The sequence below is a fragment of the Theropithecus gelada genome, chromosome 12 (assembly GCF_003255815.1).
Source record: "Theropithecus gelada isolate Dixy chromosome 12, Tgel_1.0, whole genome shotgun sequence".
NCBI classification, from domain to species: domain Eukaryota; kingdom Metazoa; phylum Chordata; class Mammalia; order Primates; family Cercopithecidae; genus Theropithecus; species Theropithecus gelada.
Window position 1 is genome coordinate 82,031,609 of NC_037680.1, and position 21,846 is coordinate 82,053,454.

Below are 21,846 nucleotides of genomic sequence, written 5' to 3' on the forward strand. Positions count from 1 at the left end.
GGAGATTATGCAAATGTATGAATCTTAATGAGAAGTTCATTATTGAACATTTTGATGTAAATTTCAGGAAACGATTAAAGACCCTGGGATTTGTGAGACTTAAAAGAAAAATTCCACTGTTGGAGAACTTGGAAATTGTCAGTAAAAGAACTGAGACCCAAATGACAGCAGATAATGTAAAGCCAAATTGCATTATGCCCTATGGTAATGAATAGGAAACAGGGCACTGTGATAAGCTTGGAATGATGATCAATATTTGGAACACTGTGATAGGCAAGAAGGTAATTAGGCCCATTATGAACACAGTTAACACAGATAACATAACTTGGGAAATTATACATTTGGATATTACAGAGAATTTTTTAAAGGCTAATGGATTTGCAATGATACCAAGTAAAGCATATAAGACATTTTGCCTCTAGGAAATCTACTTTAAAAAAATCAAACACAGAAATTTTTCAGTAAATGTAATCTAAAATGAAAAGACAAAGTGAAATATGTGGGAGAATAAAGTGGTATTGTGCCTCCTACTTGGAATTTACAATAATTTTGTATTCAAAGAGTTTTACATTTATTAATTTCACATCACAGCTCCCCATGCAGCAGGAAAGGCATTTCTATTGTGTTTGTCCAAGTTGACTGCTCATAATAAGGCAAGGCCAAATTGATAATAAAAGCAAGCTATCTTGACAAATGCTCAGCCTTCCCAGGTCTCATGCTGTGACCCCTGGATGGCGTTATAATAATCTTTATCCCTAATTTACGATGGGAAACAATCCCTTTATTTTAGAAGGAAAGACTGTAACTTAATTAATTTTCACTAAGTGCCTTGAGGGCCATTGATGTTATTGAAATGTACAAATTAATACATTATTTATTGTTAATTTATCATAAGTATTTGTTAATTATAAGGCTCTAGCTGGGAGAAAAACTTGCCATGTATCTGGAAGTGGATACCTTCCCTAAAATTATTTCTCATTTTTTAATATGGGTGTATTGGAAGCAATTTCATCAATAATAGAAGATCCAATTACTGGTCTTCTGGATTAAGGCATTCTTTTATTGTGAGATTTTTAATGCTAAAGTGGGAAGTTCAAACATTGCCAATTAAATCTCAGACTAATTAAGTGATTATAGCCTAAGGAGAAGGGCAACTAAGACTCCAATATTAATCTATCTTATCACAATAGCCTCTATATGTGATGAACAGATGAACATATATATACCTATGTCAATAGAAGAAATGTAAGGCATTGTTTGAAAAAACAATTTAAGGAGTTTAATTGTTTGAAAAAAATTTAAGGAGTTGTTTCCCTTTTCGAATAATAAAGACAGCATTTTTTATGAAGTCCTTTTCAGCTGTTTGTAGAATGCATGGTCGTATTTAATAATTCAATGATGGATTGTACCAAATCTAAGATTTCACTCATTGAAATGTTTAGAGATGGTACAAAAGTGACTGTGACAGTAATGATCACCAATGCTTTATGAGCACTCATGAAATGCCAGGCACCCTTCTATGCTTTTCTTATGCTCAATTTTATAGATAAGGGAACTGAGGCACAAAGAGGTTATTAACTCAGGAAGTAATTAGCAGAGCGGGGAATGTTTGGATATTCTACAGCCTCCTTTTAATCCTTCAGTATTAACCACTACCCTCTAGATAGTTTTATTCTCTATTATTCAAATCATCTGCCTGTGGAGAAGCAACAGCAGTGCTCAGCTGTAAGGCAAGGGCAGCAATCCAAGACTGAGTCAGAGAAACCAAGGTCCACATCCAAACTGTCCTCCAGGAAGGACCTTCTGGTTCATAACATGTTGAAATGAGGCTTTCTATAATACCTAGAAGGCTGGGGCAGCGGTTTCTCAGCATCTTAAGAATCAGTTTCATAGTGGCACCTCTCCAACTAGGTGGTAGCTCTCTCATGGGCCTTTTGCCACCCTTTTTATGCCTACAGGAGACATGGTGGGCATTTTGCCTGGCACAGCTTCTTTAACTCTTTAGTCTTGGGGTGTGTGTGTGTGTTCACTTTTCATAATGCTGTATTTTGGGGAATGGAGTGTAGTAGGGGATGTATCTGAGGATTGATTTGTCCAGAAGACATGGCCCTGAAATTTCTCTCTACTCTATATAGGACCATGTCAAGCCAATCCTTCATTTGGAAACAGATGGAATCTTTAAAAGTGCTATAACATCTTTTTAAAAAAAAATAAAAATTGTGGCATTTTTATATGAGGCCATAATTTTGAGAGAAAATTTGGCACCTGACATTAAGAATGTTTTTATTATACCACCTTGAGAATAATTTTTATGTGACATCCTTCTTTTAGCACCCTTGATAATTGTGTGTCATCTGTTTCACAAATCTTGTGTATGTTGAGCTCGTGTTTGTGAGGGGAGGATCCGTTCATCTCGATCTTAAAGAACATGGACGTAGAAGCCACAACCAGTATCGCATCAGCTACAGATGAAAATATGAAGAGTCATATTTTGGGATAACTTCAATGGGATCGAGTGGCTGAGGTTTTGATTTCAATAAATTACTCACTCAAAAGAGACCTCTTCTTGAGACCCCTGCTTTTAGTGGAAGCCTAGAAAAAAATGTGATTTGTGTAAATGGTGAGGCTAGACATAGACAGTGAATCTTCTCATTTTAAAAGCTGTAAAATTTTCTACGCACCATCAACCTAAACTGAAATTGGTGAGAGTAGGAGTAGGGAAGAGGGATTGAATGTGGCAATTTATTGTACTCCACACAGTCTTTACAGGGAGGATATTTTATTCCAAGTGTTTTGTTGGAATTTAACACTGATGCCCCTTCCATGGCAGGTAACCTTGACCTTCTGTGGGAGACCTCAAACATATGAAAGACATGGGAATCCCTGGAGAAGGTCCTTGTCAGAGGCCCCAGTTCACTGTATCTGTAAATCCTTATAAGGACTTCCCTGATTTTGGTTCTCTTCTCTAACATCAGTCCCTATTCTACAGCTACATTCTGTGCATTCTCCAGGAATAAACAGAATTATTTTTCCAATCCTGAAAACTCCAGAGTCTACATTTACAACCTAAGGACTCAACCACCCTTTCTGCTTTTAATATTACCATGTATTACATCCAATAGAGCTAGCTTGTAATATTGCCCAACATCAGTTAGTACTTCTACTTTGTGACTTCTGTTTATACAGAGTGAATTAATTGTCAACTCTATTAATCTTGCAGAATCCATGAATCCTTAATGTTCAGTTTGCTTAGAATGAGAAACAGTGTATTTGTTTCTTCTTAGCTATGACTTCTTGCTGAGCTTCACATGAGCTCCTTTTAGATAACGTGCCTTCTATCTTGGACGATTTATTCACTTTCATGTTCCCCAGAATTTATTGCTAAAGGTTGACGTGAATGCTTACAGTTTGGGCTCTAATGTAATCTCCTGAATGGCAATTAATAAATAAAAGATGGTTGCTATTGCTGGCAGAGAATCAGGGCTTTCTCGGATAGTTTTCATCTTCATGTTTTCACCAAACTTCATGTCAGACATCCCTAGGGGTTGATATTATAAAATATTTTCTGTAAACTCCAAAGCTTTTACTATTGCTTCAATACCCCCAAACCTCTGTGATGCCTTTTGTTTTCTTGTCAGAAATGATCTTATTCAATTTCTGTTTCTTCAACTTATCTTCCTTCCTGGGAATATAAAAAATATGCCTCTTTCTGGATTTAATAGTAACATATCCTCAGTATTTATGACTTGCAAATAACACCTGAAATTTGTCCCTGAAATTTCTTGGTTTTTTTTTTTTTTTTTTTTTTTGGCTTAGTCTTATCTCTGTTGCACTTATTGAATATACTCTGTTGAATTTACTGAATATTGAATTGCACTTACCCTACATTAATAGCCAGTAGGGTTTATAAAATGCAATGTTTATTGTCATCCTGTATATTGTTCAAAGTGCAAAGTTGTCTCCTGTAAGTTAATGATGAAACTATAAAGCAATATCCAATTTTTGCAATTTGCCTACTTGACAAGGCTCCAGGGTTAATCTAGCCTAATATTCTTATTTTAGAAATGAGGAAAATGTAGGGCAGTTTAAGCTATTTGACCATAATCAGATAGAGGGTGCAGAGCAAATACATCTTTAGACAGTAAAGTACATGTTACACAGCAGAAAAGCTGGAACTAGGCTGCCTCGGCCCAGCTCCTGGTCTGGATGCTTGTTAAGTGTGTAACTTCAGACAAGTTATGTCAATGCTGTGTGCCTCAATTTCTGAATCTGTAAAATGGGGCTAACAGTAGTACCAGTAGCAACTATAAGGATTATCGTAAGTTACTGTGGGTGAGGCATTTAGAATAGTGCTTAACACAGAGTAAGCACTCCATGCTTTGTTAGCTATTAGGATTATTGTCATTATGTTGACTATTTTTAACACGTTCAGATCATAGGAAAAGGTGCATATTGCTATTTCACTTCACATGGGTATATATATATACATCAGAGCTTTGTTGTACTTCTTTTTGTATTCCTTAATCCTGTGTGAAGCTGCTAGTAGTGTTCATAGTGGCAGTGATAGTAGAAGCAAAAATAATGATGATAGTAATAAAAGGTAGTGCCGTTTATTGAGCCTTGCTAGGTGCTAACATTGAAGTAGGTACTTTACATACATAATTCTTAATGAATACTCCATCTATTGATAAATGACACAGTCATTTATTTCCAGAAATGCAAGTCTAGCCTCTTCATGACAGTAGTTTCCTTCGTAACTGGAAAGGAACATGAGCTGTGTTTCTGGTGGAAAAGTTTTGACTGTAGAAACAAGAGCCCTGAAAGAATTCCTTCCATCTTAAAGATAATCCTTGTGCTGCTAATATTTATATAACCTAATCCTGTTATTGATAATTGGGAGACTAGCTGGGGGTGGGGATGGAGGTCAGGGAATGGAGTGGGAGGGGGCAGGTAGAGGCCAAGGCAAACCACACAAATGAAAAACATTATATACCAGAAAAGAGATGATTCAGATTCAGTTGTGCTTTATATTTTCTGTTTTATAATTTTACATTGCATTAAAAGGTTGTACCTTTTCTAGATACCCAAACAGGAATACATTCAGAACAATAGCATCAACATGGAAAAGTTCTTTTCTTTCTTGCTTTGCATTATTGATTGATTGATTAAATAAACTGCAGTTACCATACATTAATAGCCAGTAGGGTAAGGTAAAGTGTTTAATTACAGAAATCACAGTCACTTCAATGTTCTTTTATTTCCATGCCCAGTATGTTCCTTACTAATCACATGAGCAACCATGGCAATGATAAAAGCTGTCAGGTGTGGGAGTGCTAGGACGATACTGGAAGATAAGCTCTCGTCAGGTGCTTGGTATGTTTGTGTGTGTCTGTGAGTATGCATGTGTGTATGTGCGTATACTCACATATATGAAATCACTCTCATTCACACTCATATATAGTCTCTATAAACAGCTACAACCTTTCAAATTCATATGTGTGTGTATATACCTATAGACACACATGCATATACACTTCTACATAGGAACGTACATATAGTCATATTAAATCTTATCACAGCTCTAGAAAAGGAAACGGAGGCTCAGAGAAGTCAAACCACTTGTTCGAGGTCACAAAAGGTGGCAAAGCTGGAATATAACCCCAACTCCCACCCACTTAACACCCCTTTTTTGGGATGTCCAGACAGAAATATTCTTAGAACAATAGGATTACATCACACTGCCCCATTAGAGGAGGGGTGACCTTTTGTCCTTTCTTTTCCAGAATCTCCAAGCAAAGATTTTGGTCCAACTCTGGGTTTGAAAAAGTCCAGTTCCTTGGAGAGTCTGCAGACTGCGGTGGCTGAGGTCCGGAAGAATGACCTTCCTTTTCACAGGCCCCGGCCACACATGGTTCGAGGCCGAGGCTGCAATGAGAGCTTTAGAGCAGCCATTGACAAATCCTACGATGGACCCGAAGAAATAGAAGCTGGTAGGACAATATGCTTCCTTAAATGGCTTTCTCATCTCATTGTTATCTGCAAATCACGGGCAAGAATGTGTGCTTAACTACAGAAAAAAATGATTTAAGGATCACAATTATATTTTTGATATTAAAAGTAATTCATTTTCCTGATATGTTTTGCCCTTTGGCTTAACGAACATGGAATTGGAGAATGCAATATGCAATTTATTTTACAGTGCAAGGCTAAAGAAATGTTCTCCTTCACTTTTCTACAAGGGCCAACTGTCATTTACCCTTAGGGTAGGAGCACTAAGTATGCATTTCTTGACATTCTCATTCGAGTCATTAGAGGCAGCATCAATCCAAAGACTCTGACTGCATTAATTGGGTAGAAGCAGTTGGGATATTTTGTACTGAAAACTCCCTCCTCACCCTGTTTGTTTCCCAGCATGCGAACTTTCTGAGCTGATCAAGGTTAACAAGCCAGCTTTCAGAGAGATTACTGCTTGAACACATATCAAGCCTTTCATACTACCAGCTAAGCAACCAGTCGTCCCCACTCCCAGCATCAAATCTTACTCGAAGTAACCAGATTTAGGCAGTCAGATCTTCAAAGGGCACAAGTAACCACATGGAAGGGTAGAACTCCAGAGTGCTGTTATTCATTCTTTAGCATTTTCCATGTGAGTGTTTCTCTATATACTAACTGCATGTGCCCCTGACCATGGGTATTGATTATTTTTTCTCTGTACAGACGGTCTGTCTGATAAAAGCTCTCACTCCGGCCAAGGAGCTCTGAATTGTGAATCTGCCCCTCAGGGGAACTCAGAGCTAGAGGACATGGAAAATAAAGCCAGGAAAGTCAAAAAAACGAAAGAGAAGGAGAAGAAAAAGGAAAAGGGCAAATTGAAAGTCAAGGAGAAAAAGCGCAAAGAGGAGAATGAAGATCCAGAAAGGAAAATAAAGAAGAAGGGCTTCAGCGCCATGCTGAGGTATGGTCCTGCTTTGAAGGCAAAGTTGGGTTTGTTTCTCATTTTGTCTCTCCTGGTGAAATCACTCCTTTGTCTGTACCCAGAAAATAGTGCGTACTTTCCCTCATATTCAGCTAAATGCATACAGCTCTCAACTGTGACTGTACTTGTTCTCTTTCTGCAGAGGCAGAGGAGCTTTTTGGGGAACCTCACAGTGATGACAGGACACTGTCTTAAGTTTGTTGTCAAAGAAAGGTCAACACTGTGCCAGGCACAGAGGCTCACGCCTGTAATCTGAGTATTTTGGGGGGCTGGGAGGATTGTTTGAGCCCAAGAGTTCAAGACCAGCCTGGGCAACCTAGGGAGACCCTATTTTTTTTTTTTTTTTTTGAGACAGTCTCACTTTGTTGCCCAGGCTGGAGTGCAGTGGCGCAATCTCAGCTCACTGCAACCTCCGCCTCCTGGGTTCAAGCGTTTCTCCTGCCTCAGCCTCCTGAGTAGCTGGGACTATAGGCACACACCACAACGCCCAGCTCATTTTTGTATTTTTAGTAGAGTGGAGTTTCGCCATGTTGGCCAGGAGTCTTGAACTCCTGACCTCAAGTGATCTGCCTTGGCCTCCCAAAGTGCTGGGGTTACAGGCAGGAGACCCTATTTCTAAGAAAAAAAAAACTTAGCCAGGCGCAGTGGTGCATGCCTGTAGTCCCAAGTACTCAGGAGGCTGAGGCCAGAGCATGGCTTGAGCCCAGTAGTTCAAGGCTGAGCTATGATTGCACCATAAAAGAAAGGCCAATGCTTAGTAGAGGCATGGACAATGCCTGCAGTCCTTTGTACCAACGTGTTATGAAAATAAATACTTCCTGTGGCAGCACAGGGAAAGTGAGAGGCGGGGAAGCCCTACGTGTTACCTCTGGAATACCTCTTTTGAAGCAGGGGAGTCAGGGTAGATGAACCTCATCCCTCTGTGACTCTAGGTGTGCAGTGGCCGGGCACATCACTTGTCACCTCCAGAGGTACTGTGATACAGGGGAGATGTCACTGGGTCTGGGCTCAGATGCCCCAGTCTGGATCCATGACTCTCCACACATGAGCAATGGGGCTTCACACACATTGCTTAGCTTCCCTGAGCCTTACTTTCCTTACTTTTAAAATGAGGCCAGCATACTTGCTCTACTGACCCAGCATAGTTGTGAGACAAGATTTCATGTGCTATACATTCATTCACTAGACAGGGCTCAACATGGCACAGTCAGAAAATAGCTCTGTTTCTTCTCTCCCCTTCAAGTATGCCTTGTTGAGGCTGCCTTCTCCACACCCTGACATCTCAGCTTTCTGGCTGATAGCTTTCTGGTCACTTTTGGGTAAAAAAAAAAAAAAAAAGCAACTTGTTTGTCGGGGGCTAAAATGTTCAATCCAATGTAAATGAAAGCTTTCTTCCTTTCTGTCTGTCGGACCAGAACCACAAGGTGCATCCTATGGTATGGTGGGAGGCAGGATTCTACCTTCTCCCATTTCTCAGTCTTTGGAACCAGGAGACAAAGAAAGACATGATTCAATAGGATAGAATTTTACTTAACTGGCATATCTGGTATAATCTGGCCATCAAGGAACCTTTGTGGCTACTTTTGTGGATTTTCTTAGAGTGCTCCTTACTATACCAGTCACTAATGTAGGTCATTTTCACAATAACCTATTCCCCTAAGCCTCTGACCTCAGACATATACCCCTGAGTCTCCTTACCCCAATTGGTAGATTTCTTGGACAGTGCCAGTTTGACACAGCTCTAGCCTAACTTAGAGCCACAGCATCTACCTGGCTTTCTAGAGTTCCTGATCTCCCACCCTCCAAATGATGCAAGTACAGCTTGTTCCCACTGTTCCGCTCCTCCTCACCCCGTCATAGAGATGTTCCAACCAGCCTCGCATCTTCAGACTTCTCCAGGCACGTCCCATACCACTCTGGGCCTCTTCCTCCAGGAACACACATCAGACTCTCCCAAGAATGCTGTCATGCATGGGGAAGGGAGGAGGCAGTCAATTTTTGCAAGTCACAAAATAAAAAAGTAGGAAGTGGGGTGACAATCTCCTGTTATACAATTACCTCCAAATTCCCTGAGAAGTACCCCTTTCTATGACTGTCTTTACTCCTACAATTTCTTCTCAAATCAATTGATCGCTATACTTCTATGGGCTGAAGGTGAATGATGGGAGATGATGGTTTAGGGGCCATTTTGGCCACCTCTTATGAAACCCTTAGGAGATATCTCATTTAAGAATGCTAGGTGTATTTATTACCAATTGTTCTCATTTAGTGATCATCAACTGAAATTTCCACATAGGAAGGAAAGTTCTATCATTCCATATATAAGTGACATTTAGGGAATACAAATAATCCTCACACCAGTGAGCCTTCCCATTACATTTCCAGTGCTCATGAAATGCCAAGCAGGGTTTCTCATGCTCAAAAATCTTGGGAGTGATGTTGCCCCTGGATGTGTTATGACAAGACTTGCTAAGGTCCTGCTATCACCCGGGCTGAGGTTACCCCAGCAGGCCTGATGTCATAATAGGTATCTGACGATTAAAAAACAAAATTTCGGCCAGGCATAGTGGCCCACATCTGTAATCTCAGCACTTTGGGAGGCCAAGGTGGGCGGATCACCTGAGGTCAGGAGTTCGAGACCAGCCTGGCCAACATGGAAAAACCCCGTCTCTACTAAAAATACAAAATTAGCCAGGCGTAGTGGCGCATGCCTGTAATCCCAGCTACTTGGGAGGCTAAGGCAGGAGAATCACTTGAACCTGGGAGGCAGAGGTTGAGGTGAGCCAAGATCACATCATTGTACTCCAGGCTGGGCAACACAAGCGAAACTCCATCTCAAAAAAAAAAAAAAAAAATTCAGCTAAGCATAGTGGCTCAGGCGTGTAATTCAAGCACTTTGAGAGGCTGAGGTGGGCAGATCACTTGAGCCCAGGAGTTACAAGCCTGAACAACATGGCAAAACCCCATTTCTACAAAAAAAGCAAAAATAAACAAATTAGTTGGATGTGGTAGCATGTGCCTATAGTGTCAGCTACTCAGGAGGCTGATGTGGTGGGAGGATTGACTTAGCCTGGGAGGTAGAGGATGCAGTGAGCCATGATCCCTTCACTGGACTCCAGCCTGGGTAACAGAGTAAGACCCCATCTCAAAAACTTAAAATTAAAATAAAAAGAACAAAATTTCAGCAAATTGAGTTCTAACTATTGAATTGGCTTTTATTAGTGATTCATAAATTGGTCCACATCCCATCTATAGAATAGAAAGGCACTTAAGTGAGATGAGCAGAAGGTGTGAGCTTCATAGGCAGAACAAGACTGAAGAAGGCAAAAACAAGGAACAAAAAGAGGATTGCTCATTTCCAAATTGCATTCCTTATAGGGTTAAAGTAGAGGGACTTTATCATTCCAGTTCATGTCCCTGGTCCTCCTTTGATTGGTTGCTGGGAATCTCCCATATTTTGGGAAACTGACCCATTTCTAAGTTCAATTTGATTATATGGCACATAGCATGAGTGACTCTATTCTGGTTTGGTCTGGTCTGTCGTGGCCTACTCCAGGAGCTCAAATAATGGCCTCCCATGCATTATTGAATATGATCTATAGTCTAGTAAATGCCAATAGATATTTGTCCTGATGGCCTCTGTAGACTCTGTCCTTCCAGTTGCCATTTTGAATTTTAAACTTGCCCATATTCTAGATAATTATTAGGATTGCCAGAATTTATGAACTGTGAGTTAACCATCTTGATGATAATGACAACATGTAATTGCAATATATTTAGATAAGAATTTTGTCTTTGAAGGGATGGAGTTGAGAGGTGAAAATTACAGGCTCTGCCTACGTACTTTCTGAGTTCTATCCTGGTTTCTCTAATTTTCACTTCTGTAACACTGAGCAAGTTCCTTAACTGCTTTTGTCTCAGTTTCTTCATCTGAAACATGAGAAGCATAATAGAATTATCATTTTTATGAGAATTATATTTTATTAGATGTAACATGCTTAGACCTGTGCCTGGCAAGCAATAAACATTCAATAAATGTTAATTATTGTAGTCAACATAATGATGACCCCTGAAGGTGTCTGCATCCCAGCCCCAGTACCTGTGTAAATATTATGTTACATGACAAGGAAAATTAAGGTTGCAGATGGAATTAAGGTTGTTGACCTGAACATAAGGTGATTATCCTGCATTTTCCCCAATATGCCCAATGTAATCACAAGGGGCCTTAAAAGTAAAAGAAGAAAAGGTGACTGTGGAAGTGAGGTGCAGAGAAATGTAGTGCTGCCGGCTTTCAAGATGGAGGGAGGGGACCATGAGCCAACAAATGTGGGCAGCCTCTAGAGGCTGGAAAGGGCAAGGAAATGGATTCTCTCTGGGGAACAGTAGAAAGGAATGCAGCCTAACAACTCCTTGAACCCCTTGGGTTTAGCCCTGTTGTGTTCTTTGAACCACTGTTGTAATTTCTTACAGCATCAAATCGAAAACTAATAATAGTTATCATCATAATTATTTTTACTGCTTTTAAAATATCATAGTAATATATAAGGAAAAGTTTTTTCTTTAAGGTGTTAACAAAAAACACTATTAAAAGATTTAACTAAAATAGTCTATAAATATAAAAACTGTTAGAGCTTCACATATCCCATTTTCTAGAATATTACTAAATTAAACCTTAACTTTATATTTTATTTTAGATGATTGATTTGGCAGGTTCATACTTCATTGCCCATAATACAGTGCTGGTTCTTCCCTTTTATTGTCCAATATATTCTGTATTTTCATATAGTAGAAATCACAGGTCCTGGATCCTTTAGACATTTAGCATCTCGGGCTTTGTTTCTTTCCACGATTTTAGCAAAATTAAGATTTGAAAGGTGGTGTTTGATTTTATTTTCCGTGTAAAAATAGCAACTGTTTTCCATAGCCTTTTGCATCTGAGTTTGTGAGCATATTGGAGTTACTGCTACATGCACATTTTCAACAACAAAGAACACAAAGCTGTTACCATTAGCCAACAGATTTTGCTTTAATTCTCATCTGTTGCTCAGATGCTATTGACTTAGTTTCTTTCTCATTTAAAAAAGATTGATTGCTTTAAGGTTCTCTTGGAGTTAGATGTGTGTTTGAAATATGTATTATTTTTTCCATTATCTGCATTTCTGAAGATAAGGTTTTGGGATGGGTCATGCAGTTACACTATGTAGAATGGCACCTGGCCAAGGGGGTGAGTGAAGATTTAAATCCTGCCTCCCTGTCCTCACCAAGGCCTGCATCATGAAAGTGTGAATGCCTTAGCGGTGTTCCTGTTCTTGTTTGTGAAAAGCTAAGTGTTTGCACTTTTCTGATGTTAGCTGGTCCATTTGTGTCAATAATATGTAGTAGCATAGTTTAGCTTCTTAATTTAACCTACTCTTGATCCTTTTGAAAAAAAAGTATAGAGGATGTCTTTAATTAATATCTTTGTCCATGTTGTCTAATTCCAATATGCTTATACTTTGTTGATTTCAGAATTATCTCCTTGCATGATTCAAGTGTGGTTCTTATATAGGCCATGAATTATTATTGTTGTGGAAAATTATGCAGCTCAAGGGCCTACCAATTTTGTAGTTTCTCTGTATGCTCTGTGCTTAAATTTTTTCATTATGTGTTTGACTTCCATACACATTGTGCTCTTTATGGCACTAACCTGCGGAAAGACCATTCATAATCCCTTTCAGCCAAAGGGTGAAGCTCCAGCTCCTTTCAAAGACAAGCCCATTGCTGTCAGTCGTAGGCCACCTTCCTGGAGCCTAGCAGATTTTTCTAGGAGCCAAAGAGAAATATCCTTTGACTAAGAAAATTTTACCTTGTCTAACGTGGAAAACCCAGAGATTAGTTTCTGATTTCTTAGTTAATAACCTTGTCAATCCCCATGTTACTTAAACTAAATTCTGTCATAGATTTATGTTCAAATCCATTTTTTAATATAATAGCTGCTGTTGTCTCTTTTTGGTATTATGGGCCACTCACTTCAAAAACCTTTGAACTGTGAACTTATTTTGGACACTGAGTGGAAAGGTTTGATATGGTTCAGATTCCTTTTTCTACACCTTTTATAAAATTTGGTCTTAAAAGGAATTATGCCTTGCAAACTCCTTTTTACTAGACTAATGAGGAAACAAGTGCAAACCCTGCCAATAGGAACTTCATCTTTGCTTTTAAAATTTATTTGCCCATATCATTTGATGAGTAACATTTATTGAAAGCCTTGTCCTTGCCAAGCATATTAATAATTATTTTTATGCTATATTTATTAATTTATTGTAATTAATTAAATCAACTTATCAGTTAATTTATTAAAGCCCTATTTTGTGTCAGGCACTGCTCTAGGCACTTGACACAGAGCAACCAAGTCCTTTAACAGCACTTTTCCTGTCTTAATAAAGAAGGAAGGATAAAAGACTTTTGAGTTCATTGTGGTGAGATTAAAACAAAAGCAGCCAGGTGCAGTGGCTCACGCCTGTAATCCCAGCCCTTTGGGAGGCCAAGGCGGGTGGATCACCAGGTCAGGAGATTGAGATCATCCTGGCTAACATGGTGAAACTTCGTCTCTACTAAAAAATACAAAAAATTAGGCGGGCGCCTGTAGTTCCAGCTACTTGGGAAGCTGAGGCAGGAGAATGGCGTGAACCCAGGAGGCGGAGCTTGCAGTGAGCAGAGATGGCGCCACCGCACTCCAGCCTGGGCAACAAAGTGAGTGTCTCAAAAAAAAAAAAATTACATAAACACATAAACTATTTGTAACAGTGGATTACCCAGGGAGTGAAGGAGATATTCACTAGATATTTCAGGGACAATCCAGTACCCCATCAGCTCGAGGGAATCAACGGTCAATTTACATGGTGTCAAGCAAGACATCCAGGCCATGGCTCTCATGGAATTTACATTCCAGTGAAGGGGAGAGAATAAACAACTAATCCAAAATAATTGATATGATTCCAAATTGTAGTAGGTGCTATGAAAAAGGTAAAGCAGAAAGAATGGTGTCATCCCACCCTTGGTGACGGTCTAACAGCAGAATAGAGTTCACACTGCACACTGCCCAAGCTACACTGAATTCAGCAGATACATTATCAGAATTTAGCACACTATGGTACCAAAGCCAAATCACTTTATGCCTGCTTTTGTTTTCTTTTGTACAACATATAAATATGGGAAGGTTATTTTTAAACCAACTCCACATAGAGCTGTAACAAAAAACTAACCCAAACTGTGTCTGTTTTAGTACACAAAGCCCTAGGATACCTGTGGTAAACATTCTGAGATAGGTGGACAGTAATGTAAATGGTGAACTTGGTTTGCAGGTGATTGGATCAACTGTGTTCCTCTACCCCATCAGCTGGATATTCTTTATTGTTTCTTCTCAACTCAGATAATGCAGGCGTACCTCAAAGATAGACTCGTTCAGTTTCTACATAGTGGAGCATCAGACAAAGCTAAATCATGAACCCTTGAAGCAAAGGTATTTTTAACAATCTAGAGGCATCAACTTTTTGTTCCTAAGCTCCGCAGATTCTAAGGCATATATGTTTACTTCATTTTATTCTAAAATATACTATCTATTTTATTTAAACTAGGGGGATTCTATATAAAGACATCCTGCTGTGAATTATTTTAGAAAGAACACTCCTACACACACATCACACCTACCACTACCACCACAAACACACGCCACCAAATTAGCCAAATTAACACTGAACCTAGTTAAAAATCTGTCCCTTAGAAGCTCTGTGGCCTTCACTACCACCAAATTAATGCTGAACCTAATTAAAAATCTTTCCCTTACAAGCTCTGTGGCCTTCATGAGTCCCTTTGAGTTTCAGTCACCTCCTCATCAGCAAACTAAGTATAATAACACATCCTTTCCCCGTTGTTGTGAAATTTAAGTTAAACAGTTTAGGTAAGCAAAGCTGTCAATATAGTGCCGACTTGATAGACATTGCTTCTTATCTATCTATCATCTATTTTTAATTGGAAAGTAAAAACTGTACTTATGGTATACAACACGATGTTTTAATATATATATTCACAATGTGGAATGGCTAAAACAAGCTAACATATCCATTACCTCACATACTTATTTCTTTTGTGGTGAGAACACTTAAAATCTACTCTCTTTTTTTTTTTTTTTTTTGAGACAGAGTCTCGCTCTGTCACTCAGGCTGGAGTGCAGTGGCGCCATCTTGGCTCACTACAAGCTCCGCCTCCCGGGTTCACGCCATTCTCCTGCCTCAGCCACCCAAGCAGCTGGAACTGCAGGAGCCCGCCACCACGCCCGGCTAATTCTTTACATTTTTTTTTTTTAGTAGAGATGGGGTTTCACCTTGTTAGCCAGGATGGTCTCGATCTTCTGACCTCGTGATCCACCTGCCTCAGCCTCCCAAAGTGCTGGGAAATCTACTCTTTTAACAAGCTTCAAGTACAAAAGGTATTAACTGTAGTCACCATGGTGAATAATAGATTGCTTAAATTTATTCCTCCTGTCTAGCTGAAAGTTTGTGTCCTTTGACCAATATTTCTTCAACCCCTCCAATAGCCTAGCCTCTGGTGACCATCATTCTATTCTGTTTCCATGAGTTCGACCTTTATACACCTCACATATAAGTGAGGTCATATGGTATTTGTCTTTCTGTGTCTGACTTATTTCACGTAACATAATGTCCTCCAGGTTCATCCATGCTGCTGCAAATGACAAGATTTTCTACTTTTTAATGGCTGAATAGTCTTTCTTTTTCTTTCTTTCTTTCTCTCTCTCTCTTTCTCTCTCTCTTTTTTTTTTTTTTTGGACAGAGTCTCACTCTGTCATCCAGGCTGGAGTGCAGTGGTATGATCATGGCTGACTGCAACCTCCGCCTCCTGGGTTCAGGCAATTCTCCTGCCTCAGCCTCCTGAGTAGCTGGGATTACAGGTGCCTGCCACCACACCCAACTAATTTTTGTATTTTTAGTACAGACAGGGTTTCACCATATTGATCAGGCTGGTTTCAAACTCCTGACCTCGTGATCCGCCTGCCTTGGCCTCCCAAAGTGCTGGGATTACAGGCATGAGCCACCATGCCTGACTGGCTGAATAATATTTCATTGTGTGTTTATACCACATTTCTTTATCCATTCACCTGCTGATGGGCACTTAAGTTGATTCCACGTCTTGACTGTTGTGAATAGTGCTGCAGTTAACATGAGAGTGCAGATATCTTCTCGACCTACCAATTTCATTAACTTTAAATACCTAATGGTGATATTGCTGGAGTATATGGTAGTTCTTTTTAACTTTTTGAGTAACGTCCACACTGTTTTCCATGATGGCTGTAATAATTTACATTCCCAACAGTGTTAGAAGGGCTCCCTTTTCTTCACATCCTTGCCGACACTTATCTTTCATGTTTACGTTAATAACCATTTTAACAAGTTTGAGGTGATGTCTCATTGTGGTTTTAGTTTGCATTTCCCTGATGATTAGTGATATCACTGAGCAGTTTTTCATATACTTCTTGGCTATTTGTATATCTTCTTTTATGGAATGATAGACATTACCTCTTGTCTTCCCCCTCTGGCTCCACTTCAGACAGCCAAGACCGTCAAATATTACCTTTGTCTCAAGCAAGATACGTCTGGAAGCCACTAACTTTTTCTTTCAGATTTTAGATTACCTCTAACTGCTATTTTGTAATGTAGGTGGGCATGATGCCTATTCTCTCGCCTAGCATAATAAACTACAAAAAGAAATGACATAGCTAAAATCATTCTATCATTTGTATTTGATAAGCTTTGGGTCACCCCTTTCTCAGTGTAACCATGAACCGTTTTCAAAGGTTATTTAATCACTTGGTGAAAAGCAAAACCTTCTATTGCAGAATACAAATAGGGACTCAAAAGGAGAAAACAGTTTTTTGTTTTGTTTTGTTTTTCTTTCTTTCTTTACATATTTCAGCCCAGAGTGTATAGATGGATTTTGGACTTGGTATTCTTAATGTGTGGCTCATAGTCATTTCATCAGGCTGCTCTGAAGTTGTCCTGTAATACATTACTCATAAAGATACATTTGACTTGGTTTTTAAATTAGGTTAGATAGAGACTGAATACTTAAGTCACCAGGGAACATGACATCTGTCATACATTTCTCCTCTTTACCTTGATCCCATAACAGCTGTTACAGGTCTCATGTACAATACATGTAATGTGGCCACAGCCTGTCATTACCTCTTTCCAGATAGTGATTGTAAAATGCCTGGGTATCCCTTCAACTTTATGGGTATGAAGGGTAACTGAGCTAATGTAGCCAGGCCAATGAAATTTTAACAGTCATTTCCCCAAAGACAAGAGGCCAACAACAGGCTAGAGTTAAGGTGCTTTGCTTCATGAAGTAGAGACCGGTTTGAAACATGAAATTTCAGATGAAAAATGAAAGCCAAAGTGGGTCAAAGTTCTTAATTCAGCTTCAAGCTAGGTAGAGAAATACATTGACAACAGAGAGCCTTACAGATCAAGGAAAATGGCTGCATACACTGAGACTGAGACAAATATATGACCATGGCAAAAAGGAGATATTTGCATGTTGAAGGCCACCACCCGTGCAGCCGTCCATTGTTCTCCATGGTTATCTACGATTACAGAGGAAAAGAAGTTGATGCTAAACCATGTTGGAATTGAGTTAGGCTCAATTTTTATCTCTTTGGTAACTCTGAATTCTATCTCCTCAGCCCATCTTAAATTATTTACTTTCTGTTTCACAATGTGAGCCATGAATATTTTGTTTCTTCATTTTGTTAATTTGCCAATTTTCCTTTGAGCTAAATGCCCTAGCAATTTTAATTTTTCATTTGGGTTGGAAAGAGCAATGACCCTTTTTTTTCATTATTACTATCACAGGCCTGGGCCCAGAATACTACTTTTTATGACCAGCGGTGTTGAGCCTATAATGGAATTGCAAAGTAGAGAGTGTAATATACTGATATTGACTTGTGTTAAACCCAGTGGTGTGATCGCTGATAATATTTATATGTTTATGTGTTATACATCCTTGCTTTTCTTGGCTTACAACTAAGCACCAGAGAGAAAAACTAGAACCATAATATGGATAGATTGTGAACATGAGAATGTAAAGGAATGAGAGAGAGTGCTATGTGAATAGGGCAAGTGATATAAAATGATGGCGATAGATGCAAGTATGATAACTAAAATTTTAGTATAGATTAAATTTAGATCAAGCACATTTAGGATTGTTTGCTTGGCATTTATTTCTTAGCTAAAAGAGGACCCAGAGACAGGTGGGCTACTCATCTGATGGGCTGAATACAAAGACAGATGAGCTGTCGTGGTGCCCAGCACACAGAGTTCGCTTAATATCTGACTTTAATAATATTTTCCAGTTCTCAAGCATATCTGCAAGTATTTGTTTATCATTCTATTTTTTTAGCACATGTTCATGGAGGGGCAAGGGCATGGATGGGGTTAATTGGTATGAAAATGTACAGGAACCTTGTTTTCAAAATCATTTAAAAATCTGATTGCTGCATCTGTGCCTTCCCTCCTACCCTATGTAATCTTGATTGCTGTGCAACTCTGTTTACGGCTGTCCAAAGCAGTAAAATGATTTTGTCATACTTATCACAATAAAAAAATGACCACATAGAGTGTCAACCAAAAGGCTTATTTATTTGATCCAAACTCTCTTCTCCTAATATGCGTGCACAGCTCCCATTAACGTTAATGTGAATTACAAAGAACCCTGAAGAAGGATAGACCCCTTTATCTCATTACTTTTCTTGGATAATGAGGTTTAGATTGGTTAACAGATCAGAACAGAAGTCCAGTGGATAAAACATTGGCTTAACTTTTAAAGAAATGGATATGCTAAAAGGAACTTTCATAGGCACTAAGATAGAAGATACACTTTAATAAATAAACTTTATTAGCATTTGAGGTTAAATATAATTATTTAAGATGCTGGATTAATAAAATGCAAAATATTTCCTAATGGACTTATTTGCATACTCATATTAAATAACTAATAAAATATATTAATGACAGTTTTATTCATATACATGTAAACATTCCTGAGTTCCTGGTGGGACTGTATTTGCCTAATTTACCTTGTTCCGTGTCCAGCTCAATGTCGTGTCCTTGTGGGATGTTTACTTAATACTATTAGATAATGACATGTATAGATTTAATAATTTGCTTGGGGTGGGGGGCAAATGGAATCCGTTCTTTGTTTAGTACCTTCTATCTGAGAACTTCAATGTAATTTACTAACATCCATCTTCAAGATGCCTGAGAGATGAATGTGGCAAATAGCTTTGCTTCGCATATAATAAAGAATGAGACACTGAGAAGTGAGGCAGCCTCCGTAGAGCCTGTAAACTGCTAGTGATACAAAGACCCCTTTTGGCTTTTGCTCTTATGGTGTCAGCATCTAAAAATGCATTGACACCAGCCATGCTTCAGTGTATACTTTCTTATACTCTGTAGCACCCATACTTATTTTTGCCATCCATTGAATTTTCCTTACTTAAGGCAACATCAAACCAGTAATTTAATAACATGAGATGGTTCCTAATGAAGTGGGGAGACCTGAATATTTGAAATAATAACTGTAACTGTTTTCCTCACAGAATAGAAAAGAGATTTCCCAGAACAATTAAAAGCAGATGAGAGATACATACATTGAAAAATAGATAGGAGATATACAAATATTTCATTACACATTGAGGACTATTATCTCAATCCTGCTAAATAATATCCACCAGGATTTTGGAGACAGTCCAATTTTGCTTCTCCAGCTATCTGCTGATCATTTCTGCACAGTGGCCCTACCACAACCTCAGCTTCAACATGTCTAAAATCTAATTCAGAATCTACCCATCTAAGTCACCAGCTCATCCTGACTCCCCCAATTCTGTTGAGGCACTGCCAAGAATCCCGTGATGTCTGGTATGCCTCCCACTTCCCATCTCCCCCCTTCCATCAGTCAACAATCCTGATATTCACAAAATACTGTCTCTCATATCTGGCCCTTGTTTTCCACTTCCACTGCCACCGCTCTAATTCAATTTGTTGTTGATAACTAGATTATTGCAATAACCTACTAACTGATTTGCCTGCTTCATTCATTTCTTCATTCCTGTTCATTCTAGGCATAGCTACCAATCATTCATTTGTTCAGTTATTAGATATTTATGAACGCTTTCCACACAAAAACGCAATGTAACGTAGTAGCAAAGAGAGCAGCTCTGGAATTATTCTACTTAGGCTCAGATCCAGCTCTACTTCCGTCTAGCTGTTAGCCTTTCAGCTTACCCACTCTGTGCCTCAGGTTCCTCTCTTGTGAAACTGAAATAATAGTAGCATCTACCTAATAGAGTTGCCACGAGACTAAACTAGATAATAGATGATAAATGCCTGGCACATAGCAAGTTCTTAAAATATAATCCATTAGTAGTATTCTGCCCTGGGAGCCGAGCTGTTTCCCAGTTACTTAGTGGTTCTCAAAGTCTGTCTGTACCCTAGTATCATCTACAGAGCTTGTTATAGATTCCTGGGTTTCATTATCAGAGACTGTAATTCATTAGATTTGATATGAGGCCTGGGAATCTCTGATGATTTTAATGCAGCCAGTCCCAGGGACCTCTAGAAAAATCATACTATTTAGTTTGGCATTCAGTGCCCTCTATATTCTTGTTCCTGTTTGTTTGTTTGTTTGTTTTAGTGTTTCTCTCTACAATTTTCCATTCTAACCAGATTATTCACTCTTATTCTATTCACTGTTACCCAAAACAAGCTTTGGGAAACGCTAAGATAACACCATCTCTTACAATGACCGTCTTCCTTTGAGGCCTGCCAGGCTTCTGAAAGCCACCTCAAGCACCATCTCCTTTATGAATTCTTTGATTTGCATTTCTGTCTTTCTCATCAAATTTTTTCTTACAGTCTGAGTTTTTCCACTGAGTACTTCCCATAGGCCTGCTTGCTTTTTAGTTTTTAGTTTACACATCTGTCTTGTGCTCTTAATGAAATTGTAAATTCCTCTAAGCAGAGGGACTTCCTCCACAATGTTTTTCTCTGTTTTGGCCCCTAATAATCTTTTGCTAAGTGACTGACTGGTTTATATGGTGTGCTAATTGGAGTAGATTTATTTGGGTATTAATGTGTTGTGCCCCTTTAGTCATTCTTGATAATAGTATTGAAAATAATGAAAACAGTAGAAGTGGTTCAAAAATAAGAAAGAGGGTGAGCTGCCTTGGGAGTTAATTATTTTTTTTAATTTCTGCTTGAAGAAAAGGTTGAAGGATGAGTTAACTGGCAATAGTAACCAGCTGTTCTCCATTTCCACTGAGGACAGTGTTAGAGAAAATGGGCCAAAATCACTAACGGGGAAAAAATGAGGTTAGCTATAAAAAAGAAGACAGTTGTTAAGCACTGGAATGAGGTTTCTGAACAGGTTGTAGAATTGACCTCCCTGAAGTACTTTAAAAGTAGGAAGGATAAATATCCATCTAAAATGATATGAAAAAGATTTGCCAATCAGCTCATTATTTGAATATCTATTAAGCACTACTCTCTGGGAAAACCCAGAAAAAATATACAACATGATCCTTTTACTTAAACTCAGTATCTAATTAAGATGACCCATAAATATGAAATCATTAGCAATGAAAATAGGATTTAAAAGTAAGAGCTAAACTATGAGGTTATCACCATAATTGGAGTTTAAATTCGGATATATGCCCTTCTCTACCTCTACCCCTAAAAAACCTACTCCAGGCCTTTTTTTTAAATGAATGAATTTTCAATGTCCTCTTTCAAACTGCGTTTCTAGGTAAAATGGAGAAA

General features: G+C 38.8%; 1 protein-coding gene across 4 annotated transcripts in view; it reads left to right on the forward strand.

The window, feature by feature from the left end:
- PARD3B (par-3 family cell polarity regulator beta) overlaps positions 1–21,846 on the forward strand; it is a 1,097,854-nt gene that overhangs the window by 760,534 nt on the left and 315,474 nt on the right. For 3 of the 4 annotated variants that reach the window (XM_025404986.1, XM_025404990.1, XM_025404988.1), the window contains 2 exons: positions 5,784–5,990; positions 6,718–6,955. In XM_025404986.1, the coding sequence (XP_025260771.1) occupies positions 5,784–5,990; positions 6,718–6,955 (445 nt within the window). The remainder of the gene's footprint in view (positions 1–5,783; positions 5,991–6,717; positions 6,956–21,846) is intronic. The other variant, XM_025404989.1, reaches the window with a different exon arrangement.